This window comes from Ostrea edulis, chromosome 6 (assembly GCF_947568905.1).
Source record: "Ostrea edulis chromosome 6, xbOstEdul1.1, whole genome shotgun sequence".
NCBI classification, from domain to species: Eukaryota; Metazoa; Mollusca; class Bivalvia; order Ostreida; family Ostreidae; genus Ostrea; species Ostrea edulis.
In genome coordinates this window covers 6766793-6777566 of record NC_079169.1, presented here as the reverse complement: position 1 = coordinate 6777566, position 10774 = coordinate 6766793, and the positions used below count along the sequence as shown (strand labels likewise).

The window sequence follows — 10774 nt, the reverse complement described above, 5'->3', positions numbered from 1 at the left end:
AAATTCTGAAATTGGATAGAAAAAAAGTTGTTCATGTCGAAGGAAATTACTAGCTGCACAGTTCATCTACTTTCTTCTCTTCTGTCTTTGTTTTTCGTAGTTTCAATAACATTATGACAAGAGGTGGTGTTACTAGTAACGTTTTAATATTGATAAGGATACTCGCATTGGATGCAGTAAGTCACGCCCTTTTTTATATTCTAGACTTTAGATAGAACATAAATGCCTTTTCTTATACTGTATTGACAAATCTTTGACATATTCTGACATCAAAATTCCTTATTATTTCATACTTTGGTTTCAAGCATTATAATGAGAAAGTTTCTTAGAAATGTAGAGGTGGATCAAGCGATAAACGACACCTTGCAGACAATCGGTGCTGGACTAGAACAGCATGGTTCGACTAATTCATGAAACCTTTACGGAATTCAGTGTAAAATTTCAACCCTTATTTTAAATTTTCATGTAGAGTTCCTTATCATATTACAAAACAAACTGTCCCTCTCATTTACAGTCATAAACGCCGTTTCTGACATCCCCCCTAGAACTGACTGATTCTAAGAGTTCCAGCGGGACCCCGGCTCCCTCTCCTCTAGAACTCACCGATTCTAAGACTTCCAGCGGGACGCCGGCTGCTATGGAGACAAACATCTTTTCCTTTGTTAAGAAGTCCGATATTTCCTGTAGAACATCCGCCACTAGGTGGGGCTTCACAGCCAGCACCACCAAGTCACTCCTCTCCACCACCTCAGCGTTACAGGTGGTGGTCCCGATGCCCTGTTTCTGTTGACGGAAGTTTGAAATATAACTGTCTGAAGACAACGAGGAACAACAGTAACGATTATTAACACAGGTACATTCGACAGCAACAACCGTTAGAATGCAAAAATATTTATATTGCCAATGTTTTCAGGAGGCATGTTATAACAGAGAAATTTGATATTGATGAAAAGTGGGGGATATGTACCACAATATTTTGAAATTTACAACTTTCAAATTTACTTTATCAGTAAAAAAACAAATGCAGTTTTAGTAGAAAGTAATTCGGGGGAAAAATTAAAACCCCTGCTGGACTCCAACCCGTGATCTACAGTTCAGCAGTCGACGTGCTAACCTACTGAACTACTTAGCTAGGCAATGGTATTCAAAATAAATAGACAAATATTGCTGATATTTATATTTTCATCCATGTTTTAAAAGGAAGTCAGCCATTATGACCATATAGAGTGCATCCTTAACCTTCCTTTCTTTACCAAATGAAATGATAGCTATTTCTCATGAATGTGAACAATGCGCGTATGAATCTTGATAAAAATAGTACGACTATTCTAACAGCTGGGAATACCGACAGAAATGAAAGTAAAATGTAAATATAAAAAATATAAATTTCAGTTTTGAAAATACGGGAGTGTATATAAACAGTACCGCTTCACGTCGGTATACTTTTCATGATTCAACAAAAATGCATAAAGCGCCGCAGTTCAAACCCTGTATTTTCAAAATTTTAAACAGATTCTCGACAAATTATACGTATTGTTATAGACAGATTATACGTGTTGTTATAGACAGATTATACGTGTTGTTATAGACAGATTATACGTATTGTTATAGACATATTATACGTGTTGTTATAGACAGATTATTCGTGTTATTATAAACAGATTATACGTGTTGTTATAGACAGATTATACGTGTTGTTATAGACATATTATACGTGTTGTTATAGACAGCTTATACGTGTTGTTATAGACATATTATACGTATTGTTATAGACATATTATACGTGTTGTTATAGACAGATTATACGTGTTGTTATAAACAGATTATACGTGTTGTTATAGACAGATTATACGTGTTGTTATAGACAGATTATACGTGTTGGTATAGACAGATTATACGTGTTGTTATAGACAGATTATACGTGTTGTTATAGACAGATTATACGTGTTGTTATAAACAGATTATACGTGTTGTTATAAACAGATTATACGTGTTGGTATAGACAGATTATACGTGTTGTTATAGACATATTATACGTATTGTTATAGACAGATTATACGTGTTGTTATAAACAGATTATATGTGTTGTTATAGACAGATTATACGTGTTGGTATAGACAGATTATTCGTGTTGATATAGACAGATTGTACGTGTTGTATAAACAGATTATACATGTTGTTATAGACAGATTATTCGTGTTGGTATAGACAGATTATACGTGTTGTTATAGACAGATTATACGTGTTGATATAGACAGATTATACTTGTTGTTATAGACAGATTATATGTGTTGTTATAGACAGATTATACGTGTTGTTATAGACAGATTATACGTGTTGTTATAGACAGATTATACGTGTTGTTATAGACAGATTATATGTGTTGTTATAGACAGATTATACGTGTTGTTACAGACAGATTATATGTGTTGTTATAGACAGATTATACATGTTGTTATAGATAGATTATATGTGTTGTTATAAACAGATTATACGTGTTGTTATAGACAGATTATACATGTTGTTATAGATAGATTATATGTGTTGTTATAAACAGATTATACGTGTTGTTATAGACAGATTATACATGTTGTTATAGACAGATTATACGTGTTGTTATAGACAGATTATACATGTTGTTATAGACAGATTATATGTGTTGTTATAGACAGATTATGCGTGTTGTTATATACAGATTATGTGTATTGTTATAGACAGATTATATGTGTTGTTATAGACAGATTATACGTGTTGTTATAGACAGATTATACATGTTATTATAAACAGATTATACATGTTGTTATAGACAGATTATACGTGTTGTTATAAACAGATTATACGTGTTGTTATAGACAGATTATACGTGTTGTTAGGAAAATATCCATTATTACCTTCATGACGTCTAGGACAGATTGTGACGTGTCGCTGGCCACCATCTTCTGTGGCTTCACAATGCCTGAATATTAAAATCACACGTCAAACCAAAACTATAACTGTCCTAATGGGACGTATACCCCCATGAGGCACATTGAAAATTATTCATATTCATATTCAAAACTGCTTAATGTTATGCCATCGTAAGAACAGTTAGTGGTAAGAATAAGTATCTAATTATTCAACAATGGGAAAATGCAACTGCTACTGTACATATTTTCTTCAAATGACCTTGAAATTGACTAGGTAACGTTGGCATAGAGTTTTGACCACTAACAGTCTGTACAACCAATGCTCCCCATCCGCCAAAAATCCCAATATTTCAAGCGCGCCAAAATCACTCGATAAGCAGTATGATAGCAATAAAAGAATGTACATAAAAGCCAAACCTCTCTTAAAGTTGGACAGAATAAGTGTATGCATTTACATAGTGTACACCATTTCCACAATTTTTTGGGAGTGGGGGTAGAATAAATGGTGTTAGAGCACAATCTGCAGACAAAATATTTTTATGAACAGACATGCTCCAAAATTCGTTTGCTTTCATACTGCTTATCGAGTGATTTTGCGATGGTAAAAATCTAATTCATTCATTGTCTCAGTAAAGGAAGTACATAATTAAGTTAGTTAGCAAAGTACAAAAGCAACAAATGGCGGGACAATTTTACCAAAGATAGGTCTCTAATAGTCAACGACTGTGTGAATTTTAGAAGACCTTTGGTTGGATGCAGGTGTTTTGGAAATGGGATGAGATTCCTATTGTCTCTGAAAATCTTACGATTAGACCTTGCGAGGTTTGGCGGAGGTCATCGTGCGACATTAGACATTAGCTGGGCACTTGAAGACATTGACCTACTTATTGATCAATCTAAAATAATCACAAACAATTCAACACCCCCCCCCCCAATACTTTCTCAATTTGGATGTCTCCAGTTGTTTAGTACATCCATACAATCTTGCTAGAGATTAATTGTGTAGTAAAAACGTGTTGATTATGTACCAGTATGAGACGATAACTTTTGAAAATAAGGCGCTTGGCGAAGGATGATATTTCGGTCAGTGGGACACTTGAAGTCAGTGGCCTACTTGTATCAAAGTCTTATCTGGAAAACGCTTAAGTTTACTATATTAGAAGACACTGACCCTGAATACTAAAAGCAGACGATCCACGCCTACTCACACACAGGCATCAAGTTCATTAAATCATTGGCCAAATTTAATCAAGCAAGCTTGGTGCCTGTGCAGCCCCCCCCCCCCCCCCCTCTTGAATTTGGGATATTTGATTCACAATTGCTGTACATTTTCTTTAAATAATAAACACAATCTTAAAACAATATATAACATGTGCTAATAGTTAAGACCCTTGCATCTAACACGTTCATTATTAAGTATATGATTTGGTTGATCACTTTCTTTATAAATACAAGAGACGTTAATTTGTAAAACATAACCCCCCTCCCCCAAAATTGAAATCCATATTCAGAAAATATGGTGACCTTTGATCTAAAAGCAAATACTACTACATGTACTACTTATGGAATAAAACTGGCCAGCTAAGTTTGATGACCATTGAGCAAATGGATCTGACAACACCTGTTGTATGCATAATTAGAAAACCCCTTAACCTTTGACATGAAAATCAATAGGGGATGACCACCATGTATATGAGATTCGATTAATGTACGTCAAAGGATTCTAAAGGAACACTTGGTCTACCGACAAACTGACCGTCAGTTCCAGACCATATTATACTCCAGTTGCCCCTTTTCGTCGGGGTATAAAGCAACATTCTAAAACAAATTAATTGACGGATGTGTTTTTAATTTACAGTATGGTAGATACATTTTTCAATGATAATCTAATTGTAAATTATTTGGAATTACATTTCAAAACATTTTGAAAGACAATTAGGCCTATCAGATACGATTGCTCAAATCAATAATGAAATTTATATCAAATTCCAAATTTCAAGGGCACTCTTTTCGAATAACAATTAATCAAGAAATACTTTAGTATTTGACGAACAAGAACAATTAGTGGAGATGTTTATGCTTCATTGAAAGATATAAACCAACGCTCTGAGCACAAAAATGTACATGTAAGAAGTATCTCAATCTCCATGATGCAGTATATTTTCCCAGTTTGACAGGATTAGATGCCCCCTCTATATTTCCAGAAGGATCTACCAAAAGACAGCTGTAGCGCACGGATTTTTTAGGCCTACCACTTTCTTTCTTTTTTCTTTTCTTTTTACTTTCATTTGATAGGAAATCGTATTCATGAATGGGCGAGATCCAAGAAAACCCTTGATCTCATTGAATATGGTAAGGACTATCATATAGCTCGTCTGTGGTGTGCATGTGCTGACAGACCATATGCCCTTGCAATATGCCAATCGTAATTCAATTTAATGATTTTAATAAAAACCATATCATTGGACACACTAAAGGAGTGGATATAAGGAATAACGCTCATGGGCTCAGTTGACTTTCCATCTAACGTCGAGCAGAATTTGATTTATAACTTAAAAACCGCAATGCACATGTATGATATTCGATTAATGCACGTAACATAGCTGTCTCTGCACAATGCCAATTCGTTGCATTAATCAATTCTAAATCGATTAAAGCCACATACCTTTAGAAATAAATCCCCGACCCAATGCCTGGGCCATTCGCCCTGCACCAATGAATCCAACCGACATTTTTTTTTAAAGAAGAGATGTATGCTGTCTCTTCATGGTTTTCCCCCTAATAGTACATCCCAGCTTTGTTTACATCTGAACAGCTGATTGAAAGTCACGTGTCCACTGAAAGTGTTTTGGTTGGACAAAACATTAGTAAACCAATCTATAATCACGCAGGCCATGAATGAACGACTTAGTAACAACTGGATTGCGGAAATTTTCCAAACGCTGCGTGCACAAGGCAGAGTGATCGTGGAATATTGCAATTTTTACAAACTCTTCCTCTTATGAATAAATGATTACGTCAGTGTGTCTTTAGGTACATTCCATAGAACTTAGAAGAAATGCGTATTTCATTAAAATCAGGTCGCCTTCAGAATAATGAATAATGTGAGATAATTCAGGCAAGGGCGTTAATATCACAACTGTCTGAAAAGTTCTTGAAAAAATTCCCCAACCATCACCAAAAAACAATTCAAAAGTAGTTTCGTCCAAGCTTCCAAATCCAGGGGTGAGGGGACTGGGGCTGAACTAGGGGATGGGGCAGTAACGGCAGGGTGTCGGGGGGCTTTCTTGTCTTGAGGTTTCCAGTGGCCGGGTCGAGAGCAAAGCCCCTAAAAAAAAAATACCAAAATAAAACATAATATATTCTACTGTTGTTGGACATATTTCTATATGAAAATAAAATCAATATTTAAAAAATCATATTTGTGAAGAAGGGAGTACACCCGGCGCTGGATCTACCACTGGTATTAGTTCAACTCTCATTTTCATGCACTACTAAGTTCATTTCCAAAGCGTAGTTCTTGCTTCCATAAACATACGGAATTTGAACTTTGAGTAAAGAAAAATGACATAGAATTTATAAGTCTGAAAATTATCTTGTAATGTCTGACATCGGTATCATTTAATATATATTGTCTTGAAGAAATTACGACGATTTTGATTGGCTGGAAAATTCGTTTGATTTCTGCATATTTTGACTTCATGTTGTGTATATTGTCGTATGAATTTGAAAAAAAAAATGTAATTTCTTCATTATTTTAACTCATTGTTTTAAAATATTTAAATGATAAGGAATGAATTTATCAATTTTTTCCCCCGTTGAATGGGGGTATACCACCAAAAAAAAAAAAAACCCGAAAACTTTGCATCATGCGCTACGCGCAATGATGCAGTTTTCCGTTTATTTATTTTTTCTCATAGTATACTTCCATCCAACAACAAAAATCTGTTGCGAAAGCCAGCGATTGTCAATTTTCAGTTTCGTCACAAACACTTGTGTCTGTTTATTAATAACACTCTGTCATAACTAATGTACATCAACAAGTGCCTGTGTCACAGTCGGCTCTTTGAGCACACTAAACCTGCCCGAACCTAGACATTTTGTTAGCCGAGTATTACATAATATTCGCATTCCTAATGGTTTTGTCTTTAATATATTTACACAATTGTAATTTCCTCGTGAATGCTTTGAAATTGTGCACAATGTGTGTAAGAATCATAACTATATTACGTCTATTTCAACGGCTGGGAATATTGCGACAGAAATTAAAGAAGAATATAAATATAAAAATAGATTTAATTTTTGAAAATATATGATAGTATGAACTATCATATCAAATAAGGTTTTTATAAGGAGTGGATCTGTAGCTCTCTGATCTGTCCCAATATTTTTTCAGAGAGCTGCAGCTCGGTAGATAAAGAGTGGACAGGGTCCTATGAAGGAGGGGGGAGGAGGATCGAGGGAAGTGTAGGAGAGGTTAGACGTGGACCCTCTGTGCACCCCTATATACTTTGCAACAGGTTCCGTAAAATTCCAGTTCGAAACATGTTACTGTTTCCCTCATAAAAGATGTCCGACTGTCCGACTCCCAGTCACCCATTTTGAGATTTGCTCATCAGCTGCGTCTTGGTGAGGTGAAAGAAAAATCATTAGAATCACAAGTTTGTTCAAAGATTTTGTTGATTTGTAATTTAGGGCTAATGAATTTGGTTTAGATGTTTATTCACGTGCAAACGTTATAAAACAGTACCATGATTCACTTCCGGGGCAGGCCGGAAGTTTATAGCAATTCCGCAGTCCACGACAACCTACATCACAATAAAGAAACATCGTGTGACTTGAATACAGTTACATTATTGTACATGTTTTGAACATCTTTCTATCGGTGTTAATTTTATATTGGCTGAATTTCATATGCTTGATTACACCACTTCGATTCCTGTTACAATTTATTTTGCATTTATATCCGAACTACGGTAGCTTTACAAGTTAGAGACATTTCCATTTCAAATTGATCAAAAACTGCTTGATAGGGGAAAGGAATTTGTTTTTAGAAGAGCAATGATAATTTATCTAGGGTGTTTTCTGTGACACAGCTTGGACTTTGGAACTATAAGTCGTTTCCTCTGCATATAAACAAAATTGAGAAGATTTATAATGTGAAAGTATTTGGCACAGGGGAAATCCCATACAATCGTACTTTGGACCCAAGGAAAAACTCCAGTTACAACATTATATTACGTACGTCTGTTTCTTAGTCACGTGCACACTCCCTGCACACAACCGAGGTTAGAATTACCAGTACATGTCTCAAGATTGTGAAACCTTGTCTCTCAGTAGTAAGCAAGTTAAGCCATCCCCTGTCTGGAAACAGGTCGTTTCCATGAGAAGGGTGGCCTTAACTACCATTGATGTTGTAAAAGCAAACAGCACGTCAGCTGCTCATGAATCATAAAGTACAAAAGAGAGAGAGAGAGAGAGAGAGAGAGAGAGAGAGAGAGAGAGAGAGAGAGAGAGAGAGAGAGAGAGAGAGAGAATGGGCGATTAGTTACGAAGGGTACCGTATATCATATATACATGTATTGTAACTTTTGCCAATGGGTAAGAAATGTACAGAGCTGCGAGGTTACAGAAAACGCCGGCGGCGGACATCAGAATCTTCTTGTTGGGCAGATTTGGGAGAATAGCATGATAACACACTAGTGGTCAGTATAGAGCTATATATAATGGACACTGAAACATTACAGACTTGAAAGATGCACTATTTCTTCTAGTGGATGCATTCGCTATTTGTCGTTAATAAACCAAACCTTATCGTGAAAAATATTTCAGTGTGGGCCATTTTATGCCCCCTTCAGATTTCAGCAATGTTCATTCTAAAATATCAAATTTGGGTAGCTTTTGTTCATTAATATATATATATATACGGATAAAGGCAAATGTTTAAATGTAATAGTTATAATGCTATTTTAAGAATTAATGATGCACACAATAGTTTCCATTTCATTTTGCTTTAATTTCCCTTAGAATTATCAGAACATATTCATTAAAAAAAAGATAGCAACAAAAGAAATATGTCCTAGCAACCAAAATATACCACACCATCCAACTTTCACTTGAATTTTTCTCTTCTTTTTTTTTTTAATTATCGTCTTACATTAGTTACATTATGTGATTGATTGATTGATTGATGTTTTCCGCCACACTCAACACTTTTTCAGTTATCTGGTGGCGCCCAGTTTTTATTGGTGGAAGAGAGAACCCAGATACAATGTACTTGGGAAGAGACCACCGACCGAAAGTAAACTGGGAAACTTTCTCACTTACCGGCGATAGAAGGAAAATGTATTTTAAAAAATCATCTTCATAAGTATTTCATGAAAAACACCTTAGCAACAATAAAAGATATCATAGCAACCAAAAATACATATATACCATAGCAACCAAATTCTTCATATTGTTTACACATTGTTTTTACATAGCTACTTGAAAGATAATAAATGTATATGCTTCTCACATCACTCAAATATACAGATAAAATACTCCCTAGCGATAATATGTTGTCATGGTATCAATATGGAATCTGAGATCTTCATATGAATAGGTCATTGGATTTCCACTATGAAAATTTAGTACGTTTTGAAATGAATTAATTATACTTGATTATACATCTACATGTATCTGTGATTAGTAACGGCGGCGCTATACATATTCTAGGCAAATAAATAAACTGTCAAACGCAGCCGATTCTCCTTGCGTTTGCGTTATCGTGATCATGCACATAAAACTAGAAATGAAATAAAGTTTCATTTCAAAAGTGAATACATGCTTGCTCAGGTAAGATCAGGGATTAGAAGGAAATTACATGTTCATGTATATAATAATATTGATTTTAAAAGAATTAGATTCACTCGTAGTTTTTTTCCATCTAACTACACGTACATAAATAACAGAAATGTTAGTAAGATTTTGTTGTTAGATAGGTCTGCTGATTTTCAGTCGAAAAATTGTCTGAAATGTGAATTCTATTTTCATGGGAAATGTAAAAATGAAAATTCTCATTTATGTGACATTAAAATCTAAGAACCATTTGCAAGAAATCCAAACACTTCATTGGTGTAGTATGGACGTAACTGATTTCCAAAGACATTCAAGAATGTATGGATTCGTGGTCTGTCATCGCACCACGTCATCTAATGTCGCCGTCAGTACACTGATTCCGGTAGTTATTCATGTAAACACATGAAAAGTCTTTATCTATATGTACTTGAATGTATATTAATTTCTGATATAAAATTTCCCAAGGATCTAGTGTTTGTAGAAAACTAGTTCATGTGTTTCCCCTTTTCCAACACCACCTCCATGTGACCAACTCATACACATAGTCAAACACACCAGAAAACATCACCTCCATGTGACCCACTCACACACACACACAGTCACACACACACACACACACACACACACACACACACAAAACAGCACCTTCATGTGACCCACTCACACACATCCACCATAAACAGCACCTCCATGTGACCCACTCACACACACACACACACACACACACACACACACACACACACACACACACACACACACACACACACACACACACACACACACACACACAAAACAGCACCTTCATGTGACCCACTCACACACATCCACCATAAACAGCACCTCCATGTGACCCACACACACACACACACACACACACACACACACACACACACACACACACACACACACACACACACACACACACACACACACCAAAAACAGCACCTTCATGTGACCCACTCACACACATCCACCAAAAACAGTACCTTTGTGTGACCCACTCACACACATCCACCACCCACCAAAAA

The 10774-nt window shown here is 35.6% G+C and overlaps 1 protein-coding gene across 1 annotated transcript in view; it reads right to left on the bottom strand.

Moving 5' to 3' along the window:
• LOC125646738 (pyrroline-5-carboxylate reductase 1, mitochondrial-like) overlaps positions 1-6024 on the bottom strand; it is a 7328-nt gene extending 1304 nt beyond the window's left edge. The window contains exons 1-4 of the mRNA XM_048873254.2: positions 5572-6024; positions 2892-2956; positions 604-783; positions 1-5 (exon numbers count right to left, since the gene is read on the bottom strand). The exon at positions 1-5 is cut by the window's left edge and continues 208 nt beyond it. Coding sequence (XP_048729211.2) covers positions 1-5; positions 604-783; positions 2892-2956; positions 5572-5638 — 317 coding nt within the window. The 5' untranslated portion in view covers positions 5639-6024. The remainder of the gene's footprint in view (positions 6-603; positions 784-2891; positions 2957-5571) is intronic.
• Positions 6025-10774: the final 4750 nt, after the last annotated feature.